We start from the raw sequence: 23,467 nt of genomic DNA on the forward strand, positions 1-23,467 counted from the left end.
TATGTGGCCCTTGGCTTTATTTACTGTATACCGTTCAAACACAGCACTGAGAACAGAATTATTAATTTCCTTATGAGCTTTTCTGTGGCACTCATCCCTGTAGCAGCTGAGTTCTTCCCAAATGTTAATGAATTTACATTCACAACGCCGCAGTGAGGTGGTGATCTCTCCATTTTACACTTGAGGAATGGAAGCACTGGGACATCAATGTCAACAGTATGCACCAGTGTGGGAAGTGGGGGTGCTGTGGGGCGCCGTGCATAAAACCTCGGGGTGTTTCCCGTGCCTATGTCCTCCACCCACACTCTGCTCCCCAACCCCTTGTTTCACCCTCGTCCCAGGCCTCTGGTCCCGCTCCTGGGGCCCGGCCTCTGGCCCCGCTCCCTGGCCGCTCCACAGCCGGGGCTCTGATTTTGGCCTCACAGGTGGGGTCCCGGCTGCCGGCCCCTGCCCGGGCTCCGATCCTGGCCCCACCCCCACCCCCAGCTGTGGCCTTGGCCCCCTTACCTCTGTCTGGGTCCCTCCATCCCGGAGACACAGCCCTGCTCCCAGGCTCAGAGGTGGGGGGCAGATGGGTAAAGGGACTGGCTTTCAGCACCCCCACAACTAAAAATGTTCCTGTACCACCAGCAGTATGCATTGATTTGGAGTGCCCAATTTGAAACGCTTATGGCCTGACTTTTCTGTTGAGTTGCTGGGGCCACAGATTACTAGTACATAACCCACTAGGGAGCTATGACCTTTTCCACCAGCCCCTTGTGGCTTGTTAAGTTTCATATTCCTTCAAGTGTGTTGGTCTTAAAACCAGTCTCCCACTTCTTCTTTGTGTTATCACTGATGGTGGGGAATGTCTTCCACCCTTCTTTCAAAATCCTATCATGCATATTCAGCTCATCCCTTATGTGATAATATCAGGTAACCTCCTATGGCACTTACTCCTTGCAATTTGGCCAGTTCTGAAGTCTGTATTGTTTCACTGTCTGGAGCACTCCATCCTCTTGGTGCTTTGCTGGACTTCCTGGAGCTTCCCATCAAAGATGCAAAGGTATTGTGGCATATTCATCGATCCCGTCTTCTATTCCACAGAGCCATTTGTGTTACACTAAGCAAGGCTTACCTTCCAGAGTGCATCTGCCACCAGTAGACCCTTTCCTGGGCAGTGCCTTATCCTCACAATCACCGTGCTGCCATCTCAATAACAGGTATTGTAGACTTTGGTGCACTCAGAAGTGGCTTCTTTATGCTGCTTTCTACTGGCTTCTGGTCCAGCTGCACATCTTACATTGTGCCCAAAAGTGAACTGATGGAATTGTTTCTTTCCTAAGAGCACAGCAAGTATCTGAGCATCTGAGCATATCCCCTTTCTGTGTCTCTCTGGGCTGTAGTAGAAGATGCTATGGGTTTTGCATCCATGCTGCTCCCAGGCCGCCTCCTGAGGCATCACGTTGCAGTGCTAGCTGTTCTATGGGGTTTTAGTAAAAGACTGGTGGCTTACTTTGCATTTTTCTTTACTCTTTCAAATGCCTGTGTCACCCTGTCTGGAGTGGTTCACAACCATGTGTGCCAACCTTAGGGCAGACTGTCAAGAAGCAGGGCCGAGACGCCAAACTGGTTAGATGTTATAATGAGATTTCACAAACCCACTAACAAATGTGAATTCCTAAATCTCTGTAACAGTCTTACCATGGAGTCACAGGCAGTCCTCTTGGGCATTCCAATCTATCTTGCCACCAAGGCAAACTGGATTATGTGGCAGATGGTTGCTATACACCACAGATTACAAAATATTCAGGTTGTTCCCAGTCCCGAGAGACCAGTCACTTACCCCAGGTCAATTTGTACCTTAGATCTTTCACCAAAAACAAACACTTGTACCCAATCCTGTAATTAATTAACTAAAGATTTATTAACTAAGAAAAGAAATGAGAGGGTTTTTACAAGGTTAAAGCAAGCAAACTTATTTCCTTCTTCCAGAATTCAAGCTGATGGGACAAGTCCTTTTACATGTAGCCTCTTCATGGGTATGCAGGGACAATTAGAAAAGTCTTTGTACCCTGATGTCTCACGCTGGCCCATTTAGTTTCGGATAGCCCCTCCTGATGGGCAAGAGGTAAAACCTTTCATAGGGATTTAGCATTTTGCACTAGGTAACAGGGTTTTTTCTTGGTTCATAAGTTAGATATTTCAGAACAAACCTTTTACAACTGTATAGCAAATACTTAAGTATTACCTTACAGCATGGAAAACAGACATTATAAGTAGGATTAATACATGCAGCAACTTACAAACATTTTATAAAGACTAAACACATGTTATAAGTCTAATATCCATCTTAACCATACTAACACACAGGTGAGCTGGTCTGGTTTCCAGTAGGGAATTTCTCAGTGCTCAGCTGAGGCCTAAAGCCTTGGCAAGAACTGACACCTGGTTTGCCAGCATCACAGCCTGATTTTGGGTCTCTGATCATTCCTAGGGTGCGTCATTATATGTTAACGGTCTCAAAGGATCATAGGCTTCTAACAGGTGGGAACAGAATCTGGAAAAATTGTTGGCCATCCCTATAAATTGCTGGACTCCCTTTGGTCTGAGCATTTCCTTAATGGCAGTCAAAACGTCTCTCACCAAATCCCTTAGAAATCAAATTCCTGGAGTAGAGAACCTCAGTTCTTCTCATTTTCAGCCTGTCTGTATTCCGCGTAATATTGCGCTCCTGGCACCTGTTTAGAAGTTGCCACAGCTTAGTACTGAGGATTTGGATTGCCGCTTCATTCTTATTGCAGAGGAAGAAGATATTAAGGTTGTCAACTATGCTCTTGAGGTGCCCAGTTCAATTTTCAGTGGAACATTTCTGGGGCCAGGCTGATGCCCATAAGCTTTTATAGCCACGGCATCTGCCAAAAAGTGTGACACAGGTTGTCAGGTGGCTGGATGGCTCGTCTAGCTCAGTACACCAGAACTCATTTTTGACATCACAAGCAGCGAATGCATTTCCCCTGGATACATCACATAGTATGTCCTCAGTCACTGGCAATGGCTAGTGACTTGTTTTCAATGGTTTGGGGTCCATGGAGATCCTCAGTTTACCTGTTAGTTTTCTCACCAGGACTAGGCAGCTTATCCACTCTGTGCTAGTTTCTATGGGTGTAATGATGCCTCTTCTTTGAAGGCTTGTCAGATCCTTCTTCAGTGACTTCAACAGTGGTAATGAAACTCTGCATTTCAGTAGTATCCTGGGCTGCACGTGGGGATGTATTTCTAACTTCAGCTTGCCCTCTAGGTGTTCATCTCCTTGCATTTCATCCTTACATTCTGTTAGAATGCTGGACAGGGCGCATGGTGACTGGTATCTCTCCTCTCTCACATTAAAGATATTGTAGTGTTGTACTAAGATCAAATCCATGGCTTACCCTGTCCAGCAGTGGGTGGTGCATCTATGCGTCAACTACAATGGAATGGAAGAACCCCTTCTATTGCTGTAGCGAGTGTTGACATAACAGTACTACAGAGGTGCAGCTACATCTGTAGTGTTTCTAGTGTAGACACAGCCTCTATGTTCCAGTTAATCTGCCTGGAATGGAAGCAATCACTGATCTACTGCTGTAGCTGCAAGTATGGCAGTTGAATGGCTGTCAACCTTTTTGCTGTTCTGACTACCTGCATGCCGCATGTTTCCTCTCTTTCTTGGTGCTGCTTTGTAGGCCTGTTAATCACACACTCTTCCTTATTGTCTCTTTCTAGACTGACCATTGACACCATGTTTCATGTACCGTGTACAGGGCAATAAGATGAGAAGACTCCATGATCCTAAAACTAAATTTCTCTTTTTGTTTACCTCACACAGGTGATGAAATGGTTAATGTGGGCCTGAGAGATCATTACACGCAGGTGATGGCACTTGGAGAGCAGGCCAGGACCAGTTAAAGATGACCTCTCAGCTGGTGGAGGATGTGGGTGGTTTTTATAAAGAGAGGAAGCCCAGAGTAGAAAAGGGCTTTAGGGAGAAAGAGAAAGGGGAAGAAACCTGTAGTCTGGGAAGTAGAGCATGGAGGAAGTTCAGGAGGGAGTTGGATGGAAGAGGGAGCAGGGGTGATGGGGAATCTTGAAGTGGGCCTGAGAGAAGGCCACCCCCCAGGCAGAAAGCCTTAGGAGGGACTGGAGTTGAGGAGCCAAACAGGGCAAGACTTAAGGAGGATAGTCCCTGAAAGTCAGCACTTTGCAGAAGAATAGAAAGCTGCAGTTGGAAAGGGAGCAGACACAGGATGGTTTAAAAGTTCAAGGCAGGAAAAGGGCCTGACGCTGCTTTCCCTGAAATTTGTGGTTTGCTTTTGAGTTGGGTTAACAAACTCCAGGGAGAAGCCCTCAGGCTGCTAGTCTGATAGAAGAGAAGAGTGGAAGAGGAGTCTGGGAGGGGAGGAAGATGGCAGATCGATTACCAGTATTGTGTAGGGCATTGTCCATGTAGCACACAGAAACCCTGACAGGAGAGAGACTCTAAAGAGACCTGGCAGGAAGGCCAAGTCATGAGAAAAGAGGCTACCCCAAGGCTGTAGCAGCTGTCAGCAAGGAATGCTAGATGATGAGCTGCTACACAACACCCAGCCACTAGGGTGAACCTGCGATGAGTGCAACTTTTACACAATGCTGTAACTGCAGTGCCATTTCCAGCCATGTGCACACAGACTGGCTTCCCAGTGCCTGCTCCAAACTCTTCCCTCCCAGTTCCATGCAGATTGCTACAAGCCCTAATTTATGGACAGGAGGCTGCTTTCTTGTTTCTCACCCCATATATGAGGAACGCTTAGTACCTTGTAGATTAGAGCTTCTTTCTTTTGATCATTTCTCAGGGGACATAAATTATCTAAACACTGGTCTAGGTAGATTATATTGGTTTATTACAGAAACAAGGTTTTAAGACTAACCATTTATGGTTAGGAACCAAGGGAGTATAAAACTGAAAAATGAAACTGAGTAGAATTGCCAAAACATCAATATGTATTAGTAATACTCACTTGTCTACTTAAGAATGATTAGAAGAAGATGTATGTTATGGCCCCAAGGAGTGCATCTGTATTCAGAACAGCACTTAAACACATCTGCTTGAGTCCCATTGCAATCAGTGGGACATAAATGCATGGCCAAGTGCTGTCTGGAACAGGGATCAATATGCTGTCTATCACCATGTGACCACTAGCCGTATGTTATACACTTGCTGCTTCTGTCTTACGTGAATGCAGACAGGTATGTCTTCAACTTCTGTTCCGCTTATTTCCCTGCCACTACTGAAAATGGCAAAATATGTAGTGATTTATTGAATCTTTGACTTGATAGCTGTATAGATGCATTGCAATTGCACAAATTAAAAGGTCAAAAGCAAAATACATCTATAATACTTCACCAAAGAAAAGCCATAAAATTACAGTCGCGAGAGCGCTGCAGAAAGAGAGTTATTTTCCCCAGTTGCCCTTTTGGAAGACAATTGGTTAATTACAATTTAAATTTTTCTGACAAGTCAACAAAATTTTCTAATTTTGTGTTAAACGCTAAACAACTGGCAGGAAATCGCTACATGAAATTTGGAAGATCCCATATTCCTGTTCACAGTAATCTCTCAGCTGGTGGCAAACACCTGGACTTAGTTAAATTATAACAAACTAAATGATTTTTAAAAGTGCTAATGCAACCGTGACACTTCCTCGGGGTACCCACGATTGTGAGGCACTTCACCACCACCTGCCCTTAGTGTGAAGAAGTCATGTCTGGGCCTGCTGTGGATCAGCTCCCTGAAACCAACAGCCTCTTACAACACAAGCACTGCCCTCCAGCCCTTGTTTTCTCTGCACAAGTAGTGATGGACACACATCAACCTTCGAGTCCTCAGAGCGTTCCCTGCAGCGTCCGGCCCCTGATCCACTGACCACTCACAGAATTACCAAGCCTGCCGTTCCCAAAGAAACATTAAACACTAGCTTGTAAAATTCAACTCAGGATCATCACTTTACTTAACACCCCAGCACTCAGATATGTTTATAGTGAAAACAAGAATACATTTATTATCAAAGATTAGAGATTCAAGTAAAAGTGAGCAAGAATATTAGAATCAAATGGTTACATATAAAGCAAAATAACGCTCTTTCTATAGACTAGCTAGACTTAACTAACAGGTTGACCTCCTGCTAAAGAAGCTTATCTCACCCAAAGTTCTCTCCAGCCTGGCTGAGATCCCATTTTCATGAAGTAAATCCGCTGTCCATTTCCTTCCTAGCTGATGGATGCCTGGGTGTTGTCTTTGCCCCCCAAATATAGTAGAAAAAGCCTTTGAGGTGCACTTCAAGATAAGGTTCTCCCTCCCTGCTGTTTTCTTCCTATTAGTTCCTTTCTGAAGTTCTCACAATCCTTTTATTTGCATTCCATTCAGACTGGTGATAGGAGACCCATTGTGAATGAGACAATGCTCAATGTACACGTAAATATGTAGGTGGCTGAACATCTCTTGTTTGACAAAAAACCTGTTTTTTACCTTTGCTGGTGACCAACCCCCAGACACAGACTTTAAGAACATATGTTCAGTATAGATACACTACTCCTTACATAGTATCCTTACATACATTTCACAACAATATTGATGAAGAGTGCAACACGGACTCTTATTTCTGACCTCACATGACACTCTTTTGATGAATGAGAATCAGGAGGACCCTGGAGCCCTCTGCACCCCATTGCCTGCTGGTATTAAGAGGTTCTTGGGTCACAGCAACATTTGTGTTAATTATCAATGCATGTGTCAGGAAGTACAAAGTTCCCACAGCATCCCTAATTCACACCCTGTCTGTAGGAGTTTGTATCAGTGTACAGTGTTAACTTTATATTCAAGTACTAAGAGGTCAGACTCTGTTTTCCAGCTCTCCCTTCTCCCTCCTTCTCCCTCAGTGCATAGTGCCTTCCTCCATGGTAGTCCTACTCACTTCAGCAGAATACCTTATGAAGTAAGCACAACTCTCTCTGAGTACAGGTGGCTGAAGGGCAATAGCAATAACCAAGAACAATGAGCCTGATCCTTCACCATTACATAGCTTCAACTCTGGGCCAGGTTCTCCACTGCAAGTGTTTGGTCAATGTTTGTGTCAATACCCATTCAGTTCAGGATCACTACTGATTATCAAAGCTTTGGTTCAAGGTGATTCCTAGTGAGCTGGGACTTAGCAGAGGTGCCCTTCCTTAGGTGTTGAGAGAGTGGGGCATTCTTTAAGTAGGAACCAGAAGCAACCTTGTGAGGGAGAGAAACAACAGACAATGTAGGACATGTTCATCAAAAGAATGTCACATGAGTCCTGCCATGAGTATAGTGTGCATTTTCACCCGCAACTATGGAGTCACTGGCAAGATACAGTGGAAGGAAAAGAGAAAAATGAAGAAAATAAACATTTCCATTGTATTTTCCATATCATGGTTCCATGGTCCAGAATCTCATCCATGTTAATTAGAAATTTTCTTAAGGGGAAGAGACTCTACCATAGAAGAGAATGCATTTGGTTTTTTGGTGTCTAATAAAGAAGAGGAAAGGGTGATCAGCCACAAACTGTACAGGTATTCTTACTGAGGTTATACCTACGCTAATTGCAGTTGCAGCTGCTGCCTCAGTGCCCTCTTCATTGACCTCTATATAAGCTTTATGGATAGCTTCACTGACAGACAGGCCATCTGTTTTTACCATTCCAGATAAATCTGATACTCCTGAGTGAAACACATCGGTCAATCCTAAAGCTTCTAAATGTTTCTTAAGTTGAGCGCTTGTCTCGATTTTGAACCGAGGAAGAGACACCTCCACTTTATCTTCTTTCAAATGGTCGGGGCTAATCCAAGTTGTTAATTTCTCATAAGTAAGTTCCTTTTCCAGCTACAGGTATAAAGATACATGGGAATCAGAATCTTGTGGTTATGCATCAAAATCAACAAGACATGCAACTGTGTGAGAAATTGGAAAAAATGATTTTTCATTCACACTGTGGTAGCCACATCAGGCATGATTCTTACAATACTACTGGGGTCAGTAGCATGACGTACACTAACAGTATGTCTACAAAGGAAAAAAAACCCCACAGCTGGCCCATCTCAGCTGACTCGGCTATATGGCTGAAAAATTGCTCTGTGGACTTTTGGACGCAGGCTGGAGCCCAACCTCTGGGACCCTCCACCCTCACAGAGTCCTAGAACTCAGGCTCCAGCTTAAGCCTGAAGGTGTACACCACAATTTTTAGCCCCTCAGCTGCAGGGCTTTTATCTCCATGTAGCTGTACCCTAAAGATTTCCAAATAAGTGTTTGTCCAGTGTTGATTATAGAATCTTGTTTTCTTTTTTTTAATGTAAATATAATGACCACAATGCTGGGTCAACAGTGGGAGTCAATCGTGAAACTTTTAACTTCAGTGCTCAGACCTCTACCATTAAAGCTAAAGGACTTGATCCTGCACCAGTGAAGTCAATGGGTGTTTTGCAATTAAATTGTATGGGAGAAGGGTTAGGAGATGGATCAGATGTTAAGTCTGGCAGCAATATGTGGCAGACAGCCTCTGTGGATCTGCCGATGCGTTATCTATATTGTTTGCATTTATTATTCATTCACTTTTAGACGAGTCTGTGTGGGTATTAATTGTTTAGAAAGGTTGATAATACAAAAATGTAGCAATTAGCTATTAATTACATTGTCACTGTGCCCCATTTGGAGAATAAAAAGGCTGGCTCATTGTTTGTTTCCTGAAAATTCAATAGACACAGGAACAACATAAGCAGCCTGCCTTCAGATTTACTATTCAACATGCTGCATACTCTGCAACAAGGAGGAGGAAAGGTAATTTTCTTCTATACTGCCTGTCCAGGTGGTCAGAGATATATTGCCATGTTCATATTCTGGTTATAAGGTTATCATCTCATCATAGGTAAGTTTACCTGTGTTAGACCCGTGTAGTCTTTTGGCAGCAGTACATACATACTCAGGTCATCACCCTTGTACGGGAGTTCAAGCACCTGACAATCATGCTCCTCTATTGTAGCTATTTTATACTCGCCCATTTTGTGCATCATCTGCACAGGTTTGCTTGTAGTCTGAAAGCAATGACAATTAGTAACAAATGAAATTCATACAATATATCCTCCTGTATTTACATATTTTTCCTTGTATTATATCTTCACTTGGACCCAAATGCTGCAGTGATTGTTTAGGGCCAGATTAGCACCTTCTAAAGAAAGGTGTATATAGTCCCCTTGAATCTCTTCAAGCATCTCACAACAGGTTCATCTCTATCTTGGACTCAAGGGAAAGGGGTCAGTGAGGCATCGGGGGAGGGGGGACTAGGAAACTCCATAAAGCCCATCCCCATGGTCCAGGATTCCACCATGTTGCTTCTCCCCTGCCCCTTTAAAGCTAAGATACCATTTATCATCTCCCTGTGTCTGCACTCAGGTGCACCCACCCCACGACGAATAGAAGGTTTAGAAGAACAGTTAATGCTGTTGTTGGACGAACACTTTCAGTAGTTGCCACTGACAGTGTGTGCCTCACAGTTAGGTTGTTGAGCTTGAGAACCATGCTAAGGACATTAAAACTACAGGCTTTCCATCTTCTGTTTAATTTAAATTTCAATATAATAGCATGTTCTTAGGTCACGTTGACCCAGAAATTTACAAAACCTAAAAGCAACAGACATCCACAAAACAATTTCATGGAAACAAATTCCACTAGGAACAATTTTCCTTTAGCTAAACAAATGTTTCCCTCGCAACATTGCCAACCTATTTTTGCTACATTGTGCTAATGTGTGACCAACAGAAGGTGAAATGGAACTGAAGCAATACGAAGCTGGCTACTCTACATTCATTGCCCACCCAACATGGGGGGATGGGGGTGGGGGGAGTAGCACTGGGACAATGTGCAGAATGTCACCTAAAAAAACCCACTTTCAGTATTCAACCTTAATGAGGAGAGAGCTCAATCTGGTGACAGAATGTGGAAACCGAACACAGACTAAATGGATCGCTTGGTAGCCGTCATTGTAAATGTGGCAGCAGAACAGCTCATTGTAGGTCTGAATACAATGGAAACCAGTTAAGGGTCTATGAAGAAGATAATTAGAGGCCAGACTGTGGACTGCTCCAAATTAGGAGTGTAGTGGGGGAAGGTACAAGAAGCACCCTTATGCTATGCCTCTGCTCAGGGGCCAGTCCGTCTTTGCTCACATGAGTGCAAATCTTTACAAGGATAGTAAACCTAACTGCACCCGCAACCCCAAAGGGGAAGGGGAAAAAGCAGGGCTTTGTCCTGAGCACTTCCACTCCTGAATGAAGAGCTGACAGGCCACAGCTTCTTATACACTGACTTCCCCTGTGCTCCAAGTGGCTTTGTGAGGCATTGTACATGTGTCAGGCATGATGCACTCTTCTAGCAGAAGCTTTGGGAAACAGCTCCCTCTCCACCCACAGAGCTGGTCTACAGGCAGAGGGCCATATCCCATGGTAGCTCCCCATTTTCTGCCAAGCATGTAAAACAATAGAAGCAATGATGTGATATGTGTTTTTCTATACTCTACCTTATTAATCTGAAAAGCTCTTTCCTTGGTGTTTTTTCCGTTAAATTCCACTTCCCATTGCCCTTTGAAGTAGACAGCATTCACGAGGACTAACTTAGTACCAGAAAAAATAGTGCCTGGGGCAAGGAGGTCCTTGATTTTACCTTAAAAAAATGGAGGCAAATTATTTCATTTTGGCAGTTCAGTAACTCTAGTTCCATTCATCTGTTGTAATAACATTGATGTACAGTGCATCTATGTTCCTGCGTGTAATAATATACACATGACACTGGACACACATGAAAGATATTAGACTGACAGGCCTAAGAGGCTGAAGTCTTCTATCTATTCACAGAACAAGTGCAACACAAGCAGCATCTTTGTCGCTTCCCCACACTGATGTGCTTCAAGTGAATAATGGAGAATAGATGCCATCTCCTAAAATGGCCATTTTATTCTTTTTCTGCCGACTAGTCTTGGATCCAAGTCAATTTTAAGTAGTGTGCTGTCATCTACCTTATATGTAGATTTCAAAGTAGCAGCCGTGTTAGTCTGTATTCTCAAAAAGAAAAGGAGTACTTGTGGCACCTTAGAGACTAACCTATTTATTTGAGCATAAGCTTTCGTGAGCTACAGCTGAATGCGTCCGATGAAGTGAGCTGTAGCTCACGAAAGCTTATGCTCAAATAAATTTGTTAGTGTCTAAGGTGCCACAAGTCCTCCTTTTCTTTTTGCTTCTCTGTGGAGGAGCTCATAAATCAAGGTACTTTTTGAGGGTTCCCTCTCCTTGCTCCAATACCTCTTGCAACTGACTGAATAATTCCTTAAACTCCATGCAGTCAACCACACTGGTGGTCTCATCCAGCGCTCACTGAAGTTGTCAGAAGAATTCCTATTGATTTCAATGGGTGTTGTACTAGGTCCAGAGTCTGCTGGCTACTCTGTTCTCCTCAAATATGTTTTCTCTGTGGGAATTAATGATCCATCTTCAGGTCACTCAGGTGGTCAAATTGCTGAGAGCTGCCACTGCATACTGGGCATGCTCCAATTATGATAAAATAGTTTTCTCCTCCAGGTTTTTAAGCACCTTGTACACTTTACCTCATTGTTTTTTTATTAAATATCAAGAAATAGCAGCCAATGGCTGACTTGTCCTTACCCTTTGTAAAGGTTTCAACCCACAAATTTATCTGCTGCCTGGTTTCCTCTGCAGCATTCAGAAAATCAGCTGGTTTCAATTCAGCTTGGTATAACTTTTGGATGCAGGACAGGTATTGCTGTACAATAAGAGAGAAGATCAGAAGAATATATCAGAAAACAGGTCTCTTTTTAGGCTGTCTCCTGAATAGGATAAAATGTTGCTGTTTTTTAGTTCTGCAACACTGCAAGAAATATACAAAATATTCAAAAGTGTGTTTGTACATGCTAGAGACAGTGTGGGGACGAGCAGAAGGAACTGGACCAGATGGGTAGAGTGTAGATACAGGGCCACATGGGTTTGGACAGTTTACATAAGAGTCAAACACTGAACCTTTTTGAAGTTCCGCCAGCTGATTGAGTCTGTGACAGAGTCATTGTATGACCTTGAGAGAGTCATTTAATCTTTGTGTCTCAGTTCCCCAACTGTGAAATAAGGATAGTGATACTGCTTTTCTCCTACCCCTGTGTCTGTCCTGTCTATTTATATTGTAAGTTGTGGGGAAGGGACTGTCTTTTACTATGTTTCTACAGCATTCTAGCAGAACAGGGCCCTGACCCTGGTCGGGGCCGGTGGTGAGCTGGAGCCGGTTCGCACCGGTTCACTAGAACCGGTTGATAAATTTAGAAGCCCTTTTAGAACCGGTTGTTCCACGACGGGCAACCAGTTCTAAAAGGGCTTCTAAATTTAACCAGCCAAAAGTGGCGCCTTAGGCTCCAGCCCTGGAGCACCCAAAGGGAAAATTTGGTGGGTGCAGAGCACCCACCGGCAGCTCCCCGCCCCACCCCCGGCCCCTGCTCACCTCCGCTCCGCCTCCATCTCCTCCCCTGAACGTGCCGCCCTGCTCTGCTTCTCCGCCCCCCCAGGCTTCCCGCGAATCAGCTGTTCGCGCGGGAAGCCTGGGTGGGCTGAGAAGCAAGCGGCGGCTTCCCGCTCAGGCCCAGGGAGGTGGAGGTGAGCTCGGGCGGGGAGAGAGGGGGGCATGAGGAGGGCCGCCCGTGCCGCAACAGGTAACCGGGGGGGGGGGGTGCTCAGGGGAACCGCTCCCCGCCCCAGCTCACCTCCGCCACTCTCAGCCTGAGTGGGAAGCCGCAACCTGCTTCTTTGCCCTCCCTGGCTTCCCGCGGAACCGCTGATTTGCGGGAAGTCAGTGGGGGTGGGGGTGCAGAGAAGCAGAGCGGGGCGGTGGGTTCAGGGGAGGAGGCGGAGTGGAGGTGAGCTGGGGCCGGGGGTGGGGCGGGGAGCTGCCGGTGGGTGCTCTGCACCCACCAATTTTTCCCCGTGGGTGCTCTAGCCCTGAAGCACCCAGGGAGTCAGCGCCTAGGGCACCACTTTTGATGTGATCAGTGGGGGGAGCGGCCGCGCCCCCTACTCCCCTCCTAGCTATGCTCCCCTGAACCGAGGAGCCAGAGGGACCTATCGGATGCTTCCTGGGAGCTGCCCCAGGAAAGCACCGCCAGGACTCCGCACCTCGCCCCCTGGCAGGTGCCTCTGGCTCTTAGGGGTGAGGTGGGCACCCACTACGGTGGCCCATGAGACCCTCCTGCCCGGTTCTGGGGGCAGTCAGGGGTCAGGGGAGGGGGGTGGATGGGGCAGGGATCCTGGGGGGGGGGGGCGTCAAGGAACGCAGGGGGGGTTGGATGGGGCAGGAGTCCCGGAGGTTGGGGGTGGGCAACGACCCCCTCGTGGGGTGAGGAGGGAACCTGTTGTTAAGATTTTGGCAGCTCGTCACTGGTTGGGGCCCCTATGTTATACTACTCATCACAAATAATAATGACTTCTCCCCGGACTTCTCACTACTGCTGTGGTGAGGCTGGTGTTTGCTTTTCCATGTGATCTTGTTATGTAAGGCTGATTTACTCTCTGTTTTTTAGATGCAATAAACACATATAGCCCCCTGGCAACCTAGCCACTTTAGCAGGCATTTAGAGAACATCAGGTTCTGGTTACACAATGGAAGGTGGACCTAGGTCGCTCTTGAATAACCAGAATATCTGGTTGTCACAGGTCCTCTCGTGGTCCTTAAATGGCTGCTTATGCCCTAAAGGACTGGGGGACCATTTTCACGTAGGCCACTTCCTACTCCCATTCAGAGGAAAGATCTGATAGATGCGCCTCCTCTTGCAGCAACCAATCCTTAGGTCTCTCAAGTTTACTTTCCATCCTGGGTAGACTGCGGAACAGGAGAAACTGGTGGAACAGGACCCACTACAGGTCTTTCTGTTAGTTCTACAGGTAGAACCCTGAATTTATCTTGGAAGTAGAAACCAATATATACTGTCTGGCCACTTCTGTCGCTGTCTAACTTAGTGTGTCCATGACTGTATATTTATATGTAATTCATGAATGTTTTGAAGCACTGTCCTGTAATGTTTCTTTTTCCCCACCAGCCAAAATAACTAAAGATGACTGCAATGGTGCTGCCACATAAAATTTAAAACTAGATGCAAATTTTGAAAGCTGATTTGTGAATAGTTTTGGGGCCTATGAAATTTCACACAAATGAAATGGTGAGGCCTTGTAAATAATGTGAAATAAATTGGTTAAAAATGTAGCATGAAACCCCAGAACATAGCTAGCAATTTTATTGAATTTGCATGAGCCAGAATTCATAATTCTAGCTCACTTTTCTATCATTGTATTACTTCTAGAGTGCTAACAAGAGTAAAAAGCATTAAAATCTTAATTTTGTCAATGAAATAAACAAATACAACTCTGAATATATATCTGAGTATCTGGTGCCATGATTAAACAGTTACTTTTTTGACTATAGCAACCCTCTAAACTTTATTTTGCTGTTGATGTACTGAAGTAATTATTTAAGTAATAGTTACAAAGCTGAAGACAAACCTGAGTAACAATAATGTACTGTATAAAACAGCTTTTCAGGGTGAGGTTTACATAACGCTGTCTCTTTGTTATATTTTTGTACCGTGTGTAGCCCAGGGAGATCCTGGCCTGTAGGCACTACCATAATATAAATAGTAATAGTAAACACTTAGACATTTTGCTTTCAGTGCTGTTCAACACACCTAATTACAGTTAGGTTATAATGCTCTATGACCAGGGGAGAAATGAGCAGAGCCTGTAACTAAGGCCTTAGATTGAAGTTATCTTAAATATTCCATTCCGGAACCACTTTATTTTAAGATGATTGGCTGTTCTGTTCTACTGTTCAGTACCTCCATGGGATCAACTCCACCCCTTGTCTAAGTGGACACAACTCACTGTGGTAAACCCAGGACAAACAGCTACAAAAAAGGGAGGAGTAGTAATTAGTCCCAGGGGATTAAAAGGCCTCTCCCTGTCCACTGAGGAGAACCATGGGGAAATAAGGTTCAGCTGGAAAAGGGGTTGCTAGAGAACTAATTAGGTTCAGCTGGCTCCAACTGCTGGAGACCTTTTTTTTTTCTTTTTCTTTCTTTTTTTTTTTTTTCTTTTTAACCCTCCCCGCGGTGGAAATAGGGGGAGGGGATGAGAGAGTGAGAGAAGTAGGGAAGCTGCCAGTTGAATAAGGGCAGCAAGACACAGAACCCTTCCAGGAAGGGAGGCTGCACTCCCTGCCCAGAAGGGAGGGAAAGTAAGCACCAGCGACTGATCAGGGAAAGGAATAACCAGACCCTGTGCTACCTGTAAGGATTTGCCTTGCCCAAGCCAGTGTCTCCCAGGCTAAAAAGGACTGAGTCTGCTGAGGAGAACAAGGTACTTTGCCACATCACATACAAGTCAGCAGGAAATGGGACCTCAGCTGAACTAAGTCCATGTTGTTCATCTCTATCTGTCCTACAATGTCACAGGCCACTAATGTGAATCCCAGTGCAACTCACCTGAAGAAAATTGAATGTCTTTTCTCCATACAGTCTGTTGGCATTAGCCAGTTCGTAAGAAGTGGTAGGTTTGTTGATTGCAGAGAAGATGTCATTAAACTGGGAATGAATCCCTCCAGATATATCACACTGATCATCAGGAACCTTCAAATAACACAAAGCTGCTGTAGTTTATTTCTGACTGAAGAAGGCTGAGAGTAACAGAGACACTGGTTTTTTTAAAATAATTGTTCTCCTATTAAACCATTCAGATTCAATAACTTAACTAGCTTTACCTTGTCTGACTTGTTCTTGTTCCTGACAGTGCAAATCTGTGGTGCAAAAGTCTGTTATAAGGCCTAAGTATTTCGTGGCTCTTTTGGGATTTTCCACTTGTTACTTATGGAGCACCACACGTGAAAATTTGTTGAATAATGAAAAATGTTCAGGGTAGAAGAGTTTCAAATGCTTTCTGTATGTCTGATTTATACATGCAAATGTGCTCAGAATCATGGTAGAAGCTCGTAAAATAACAAGATGCAAACTGAACTCATCACTTGTAAATGCGGTTATGACTATTGCATTCACAAATCAAGCATATAATTGTACAATATTTTCAATAAAAAAAACCCTAAACCTTACTTTTTGCGATCTTGTATACATTTTTATCCTTCTCTCTGTACTTTCTGTCACCCAACATCACAGCATTTCCCCCCCCCATTTTTATGTTTTAATTCAAATCTGCCAATTTTGAATTTTTATTCAAATTCCCCAAAGTTTCTCCGACTCCAACACTTGTTCTAAGATACCGGCTGCTGGGGAGGAAGAGGTTGTCTGTGACTGCTCTCTGAATTGTCATCACTTCTTGTTGCTTCAAAAGAGCTTCTTGTTCCTGGATTTTCATTTTCTGCAAATTCTCGGAAGTGAAGCACCTGAGGTGGAAATGTAACATTGCAACAGTCATACGCTATTTTGATTTACTTATGACAATGTGTGAAACTGAACTTGTTACAGAGAATTCAGTTGTCTGTCTTACCTACTGTCCTTTCTACTGGAGATGGACATCACACTTTCAAAACGCAGGTGTTCTCAACTTTTATCACTGAATGCTCCAGTCCATCCATTGACATCAAGAACAGCAAGCCATTTTGTGAATACTACTTAAAATCACTAGAAGGGTGAGCTATATTTCTATGATTGTGGTAATCACTTCCTATTTCTGCCCATAATATTCAGTTTGTTAGATCTTTTTGCACTGTGTTGCAATAGGGCAATAAATTCAGTAGGGTTCTGCAGGCACGCAGCAATCTGCAAGAGTGGATCCTATCACATGATTGGGACTTGGATAAAAGCTTATTTTTTACAAAACCTAAATGTAAGGAACAATCTGAAGACCACTGGAAATGCTTTCAGAGTTTGCTAGGTTTAATTCGAACAAATGCAGTGTTTGTCTGTCAAATGTAGAATTAGTTGCTGCTCATATTTAAGTGGACATGAGTTTTGCCTTTGACTTCAGTGCCAGCATCATTGGAACCTGTGTGGTTATTTTTTAATTTCATTCCTCTCATCTGCAGATCCCTTTACATCCCCTAACTGTATTGGGTCACACATCTCGCCTTCAAAGAAAAATATTCATCTCAAAGCTCTAATAATGACAGTTGATTTATTCAGACTGATGATACGTGATTCTTGATTTGTACTAACTCCTGTGCAATCCAAGCTTGAGCAGTACAAATAATTTTCCAATGAAAAAAGTTGACTCATACAGGCTCATGGGATCCGAAATAAGTTAATACTTTTGCCAAACTAGATGTTCAATTTATTTTTTTAATAACTATGACCCAAAATTGCGACACTTCTGCACTAGTAAGTCTGATGCTCGGCATGTCCATAGTAAGCAACTAAAAAGGACCCTGCGTCTGAGATACACACGTTTCTGAAATAACCATTTACTCTATGTATCTCCCTTTTTGGTACAATGCAGAACACAAAAATGTCACCAAAACAAAATAAATAAAAAATGCCTTTAAAACCAGAGGCACCAGGCAGTGCACAATAACGTTACCACAGAAATGTATATGTAAAGTGAATGTGAGGGGCTGGAAATTGCAAACATTGAGGAAATGTTTCTCTGGGTTTTATCAAAGATGACCTTTCTGCTGCTGGGGCTTTGCCTATTGGCCAAGAGGCTCAAACATTCCTATGGGCCAAAATAGACCAGCCTAGGCAGAAGGTAAGTGAAGCTGTACCATAGGCCATAGTCTCACAAACAATAACACACCCAGGTACCATTGTGCACTACTCATGTACATGATGACACTCGTGTATGGAGCGGTTTGCAGGATCAGGGCTTGAGGGGGAAAATCTCTTGCTCTTGGACTGGAAATGTTATTTCCAGTTTATAATAATGTTCTCAGCCTGCACCTTCTGCCAGGCACTTTTTCAACTACATAAAGTTTAATTCCATTCAATATAAAAGTGCCTTTGAGACCTTAACTAGGACAATTGCTACTTGTGCAGGCTATGTTACACGTGGAAAAGGAAAACGCTCTGCATTAAAAGAAAAGCCTTGAGGAGCTCAACTAACATTGCACATGGGAATGGTCTGCCATTGCTGAACAAATACGAAGGAATAAAACAAATGATTTATTGTTGCCTACCGTTTCTATCTGGGTGGCAGTATTACCTCTGGCCCCAAGAAGGACCATGCCCAGGGCAGCTGAGATACTCAGAGGAGAATAGATGATATTGTCAGATGGAAAATCTTTGTTCAGTACTTTGAAAAAGTCAAGGCAAAATTTTGTAGTTGCTTCACTGATGGAGTTCATTGTGAAAATGAAAAGCTGTCGAGGAAAAAAATAAACCAAATCAATGGAGTTCAACAGTCTCTTTTCTCAACCTCTTACTGCATCAGATGTTTTCAGTGGCTTTCTTGTTAGTTATACACTCGTGTCTAGCCTCAGGATGGGCATGGGCATAAGTTTTGGGAACATTGTGATACAGACTTTTAAAAAAAGAATTCCCATTAAGAAAACAGCCTCATCTCCAATCCTCCACCCAGGAAATTGAGACTCTCCTTTTTCTTCCACTTCTGGGGCTAATGTACAATGCTACAAGGAGTAAAATCTTCTACCAACACTGTTTCTTAGAGCAATGAAACACACTGGTGCATCTCCCCATCTGACTTCAGGGGAGTTACTCATGATTTATAGCAGTCTGAGTTCAAAATCAGGCATCCTGAGAGGGATTATTGGATGCTCCAATTTCTGTTTGTATGTGATCAGGGCCACACGAGGCTCTCTTTTGCACCCAGTTATAGCTGGAGCAACTTCAGAGGAGTGAATCCAGATATACACGGATGTAAATGAGAGTCTAATTTGACCCCTAGTATCTAGGTAACAAAAACAGACAATGGGTAGAAAATGATTTGAATAATATAGGATAAGGTATCACCAAATCAGTTTATTCTATTGTAAAAGAAATCTACACTATGTAAGATGTGTGAACATCTATTTATTGCAATACATTTTGCAACTGGGATTGACTGAGAGGAAGATTATACTCTAATCCATCTCCATTAACTCTGAAAAGGGATACCCTTGATTTCTTCCCAGGTAGCTATTTCAAGACTTTCACAAATTGATAAAAAAGATCCGGGGGGGAAGTTTTTCTGACAAATAGTTTATCTGCTAAAAAATGTAATCCTGGTTGACCTGAAACTATTTGTAAATTTGGCCCAAATTTTCCAGAGTTTGGACCAAAAAAATATTTCAGGTTAGATTTGTTAAGTGGTTGGTGGTGTGGTCCTTGCTCCTCTATAGCTTTAGCCCAGTATTTAGGTGGTGGTGCTCTCCCTTATAACTTCTGCCTGAAGGTTAGGGCATTCACCTGGATGTGGGAGACCCAGGTTCAATTCTCCCCTTTTCCTGGTTTGGAACAGAGAGTTCAATTTTGAATCTCTCACTGATCAGGAGATTACCATAATGACTAGGCTATCAGATATTCTGGAGTGTCTCCCACTGAAGCTGTTCAACTTTGTGTAAATTAAATAGTCATTGGTCAGGGACTTGAATCTGAGTCCCCCGTCTTCTTCTCTACATAAGTGAACGATGTAGTGGTTTTCCTTTTCCAAATTCTAATCCACTGTTCCTCTGAAATTGTGTTATACGCATCACCTTTCATTTTGTAGGAAAGACATGAGAAATAATTTTTCCACTCTACTCACCACTGATAAGGCCCCAACTGGAGTACTGTGTCCAGTTCTGGGCACCACAATTGGGAAAGATGTGAACAAATGGGAGAAAGTCCAGAGACGAGCAAAAAAAGTGATTAAAAGTCTAGAAAACATGACCAATAAGGAAAGATTGGAAAAGTTGGGTTTATTTAGTCTGGAGAAGAGAAGACTGAGGGGGGACATGATCACAGCCTTCAAGTACGTAAAAGGTTGTTATAATGAGGAGAATGATAAATTGTTCTCCTTAGTCACTGAGGACAGGACAAGAAGTAAGGGACTAAATCGCAGCAAGGGATATTTAGATTTAACATTAGGAAAAATTTCCTAACTGCAAGGATATTAGAGAGACAAGGTGAGCAAGGTAATATCTTTTATTGGACCAACTTCTGTTGGTGAAAGAGACAGGCCTTTGAGCCACACAGAGCTCTTCTTCGGGTCTGGAAAAGTTCTCCTAGCATCATAGCAAAATGCAAGGTGGAACAGATCATGGACTGACACCCCAACACTGAGTTTTTAAAAACCAGTTAGACAAACATGTGTCAGGGATGACCTAGATTATACTTAGTCCTGCCTCAGAGCAGGAGACTGGACTAGATGACCTGTTGAGTTCCCTTCTGGTCCTTCATTATATGATTTCCTTACTTAAATATATTGTTTCCATCTCAGACTCTTTTCAAAAATATGCACAGATTTACTGCCGTCTGAAGTTGAGAAGAAAATTTGTGTATTATTGTTAATACAACATGCTTTGTTACGGAAAAAGTAAGAAGATTGCTGAGAATTTCTTTTCCTAATCAAAAGCTGGCAAATTACAGATTTCACAAGAGCTGATGACTTTATGTAGCAATGTGATATGCTTTGGAAAGTGGTGACACCTGCAACATCTTATGTAAATTCTGCAAGCTAAATTTTGCTCTTACACTGATATAAACGCATCATAATTTACCTTAAACCAACAAGATCTGTGGGGATCAGGCATTCTGAAAATCATGCTGTTTATTTAGGTACATAAATCTGGGTTTAAGTGATTACCTGTAGGCACCCACATCTGAAAATTATATCAAAGTGACTTGCCCACAGTCACACTGGAATATAATGGCAGAGTCAGGAATAGACTCCTGAGCCCCAGCCTTGCACCTTTTGCACACGATCCTCTGGGGATGTAACATTCTGGACAGCTGAACTAATCCATGCAATCCTAAAATGGACTGGTTATAGCAAAAAGACTTACAAATATTCCCTTCACAAATCATAACAGTAACTAAAACCATAAACTTACAAAGAAGAAATGCTTACCTGGCTATAGAGAGGAAGTTTGAAACTTGCTAGATATTTGGTGTGGTGTCTTGCAGGGTGCTGGAATATAAAGCATTTGCAACACCCACTGGCATTATCATATGTCAAAATTATTAGATGTATGATTTCTTAACGGTATCTTGCATAACTAAATAGAATGCAATCCACAGAATATTTTTTGTTAGTCATAAAATATAATTATCATTCTTATACTCCTGGAAAGATAAGACACTATTTGTCAGAGGCTACCTCTGCTGTATATTTTCACTCATCCTCCAACACAAATCTGCCCTAAATATGGTGGATTAGGCCCCCTTGGGAATCCTCCTCCACTGCCATAGAGCCACCGTAGCCAGGACTAATGAACAGAGTGTGGCTAGGGAAAAGTGAATGTGCATAACTTTATTCACATGAAAAGGCCCATTTAATTTCACATGAATAAAGTTGTGTATATGCTTAAGTTTTTGTAGGATTGGGACCTGAATCTTTATACTTTCACCAATCGCATAAATAATCTCAGAACAGAGATAGGATACTCTAGTGGTGTTTTATTTCGTAGCTGAGAGATCTGACAAGGCACGGGACTGGATAACAGATTTCTCAGTTTTAAAGCCACAAGGGACCATTATGATCATCCGGCTCAGAGGTTCCCAAATATTGCACCAAGGCAACCACCAACTGCATTTTCTTTTCTTTTCTTTTTTTTTTTTTTTTGGTAATCCATTAATACACGTGTGCACCCTCTGCCTGGCTCCACAACCCAAATCCCAGCCTGGTGTAGAGGGAAGCCCCACCGCGGACAGGATTTGGAAAGAAAGCCTGCCCCAGCTGTTGTGGGGTGAGCAAGGGGTGGGCTTGCTCTCCAAACCTGCACCCTCCCCCAGGGCTTCCCCTCCAAACTGGCTGGGCTGGGAGAAGTATATGTTTGTCTAGGCCAGTTCTGGCCCTGGACATGATAACCGATCTGTAACCTTCCAGGACCCACTGGTGGGTCAGGACCCACCATCTGGGAAACACTGATCTAGTTGGCCTCCTGCATAACACAGGCCAAAGAACCTCCCCCATTAAACTCTTCTTCAAGCCCATATCTTCTGTCCGAGCTATGTATGGCGTATCGTTCAGAAAAATCACCAGTCTTGATTTAACGATGTCATGTGATGGAGAATCTTACCCATGTAGGTAGATGTAGACTGTGATTAAGTCAACGCTAAACCTTCTCTTGGATAAACTAACCAGGTTGACCTTAAGTGTCTCACAACGTGGTATGTTCTCCATACCTCAAAACATTCTTGTAGCTCTTTTCTGAACATATTCCGATTTTCAGCATCCCTTTTAAGGTGTGGACTCTGCCAGCTGAACTACTTAAGCTGCTGCTATCATAAATATAAAGGGAAGGGTAAACCCCTTTAAAATCCCTCCTGGCCAGAGAAAAAAATCCTCTCACCTGTAAAGGGTTAAGAGTAACAGCCGTGTTAGTCTGTATTCGCAGAAAGAAAAGGAGTACTTGTGGCACCTTAGAGACTAACCAATTTATTTGAGCATGAGCTTTCGTGAGCTACAGCTCACTTCATCGGATGCATACTGTGGAAACTGCAGAAGACATTATATACACACAGAGACCATGAAACAACACTCCAGTGGGGTGGGAGGAGGTATTGTTTCATGGTCTCTGTGTATATAATTCTGCAGTTTCCACAGTATGCATCCGATGAAGTGAGCTGTAGCTCACGAAAGCTCATGCTCAAATAAATTGGTTAGTCTCTAAGGTGCCACAAGTACTCCTTTTCTTTTTGTAAAGGGTTAAGAAGCTAAAGGTAACCTCGCTGGCACCTGACCAAAATGACCAATGAGGAGACAAGATACTTTAAAAAGCTGGGAGGAGGGAGAGAAACAAAGGGTCTGTGTGTCTGTCTATATTCTGTCTTTGCTGGGGATAGACCAGGAATGGAGTCTTAGAACTTTTAGTAAGTAATCTAGCTAGGTACGTGTTAGATTATGATTTCTTTAAATGGCTGAGAAAAGAACTGTGCTGAATAGAATAACTATTTCTGTCTGTGTATCTTTTTTGTAACTTAAGGTTTTGCCTAGAGGGGTTCTCTATGTTTTGAATCTAATTACCCTGTAAGGTATCTACCATCCTGATTTTACAGGGGGGATTTCTTTATTTCTATTTACTTCTATTTTTATTAAAAGTCTTCTTGTAAGAAAACTGAATGCTTTTTCATTGTTCTCAGATCCAAGGGTTTGGGTCTGTGGTCACCTATGCAAATTGGTGAGGCTTTTTATCCAACATTTCCCAGGAAAGGGGGGGGGTGCAAGTGTTGGGAGGATTGTTCATTGTTCTTAAGATCCAAGGGTCTGGGTCTGTAGT

At 43.2% G+C, this 23,467-nt stretch overlaps 1 protein-coding gene across 1 annotated transcript; it reads right to left on the reverse strand.

Moving 5' to 3' along the window:
• Positions 1–7,199: 7,199 nt before the first annotated feature.
• Positions 7,200–18,455, reverse strand: LOC142070770 (serpin B3-like). The gene is made up of 7 exons (XM_075124739.1): positions 18,227–18,455; positions 16,376–16,498; positions 15,588–15,731; positions 11,722–11,839; positions 10,584–10,726; positions 8,947–9,102; positions 7,200–7,897 (listed from the first exon to the last, which is right to left on the reverse strand). The coding sequence occupies exons 1-7, from the start codon at positions 18,392–18,394 to the stop codon at positions 7,493–7,495; spliced, it is 1,257 nt and encodes a 418-aa protein (XP_074980840.1). The 5' UTR covers positions 18,395–18,455; the 3' UTR covers positions 7,200–7,492.
• Positions 18,456–23,467: the final 5,012 nt, after the last annotated feature.

The sequence above is a fragment of the Caretta caretta genome, chromosome 2, assembly GCF_965140235.1.
Source record: "Caretta caretta isolate rCarCar2 chromosome 2, rCarCar1.hap1, whole genome shotgun sequence".
Lineage (NCBI taxonomy): Eukaryota > Metazoa > Chordata > Testudines > Cheloniidae > Caretta > Caretta caretta.

Coding starts and splice junctions, on each gene's coding strand:
- LOC142070770 (XM_075124739.1), bottom strand. CDS start 18,394: ATGAACTCCATCAGTGAAGCAACTACAAAATTTTGCCTTGACTTTTTC. Junction 16,499..18,226: donor CTGCCACCCAGATAGAAACG/GTAGGCAACAAT, acceptor TTTCCACCTCAG/GTGCTTCACTTCCGAGAATT. Junction 11,840..15,587: donor AGACATTCAATTTTCTTCAG/GTGAGTTGCACT, acceptor CTTATTGTACAG/CAATACCTGTCCTGCATCCA.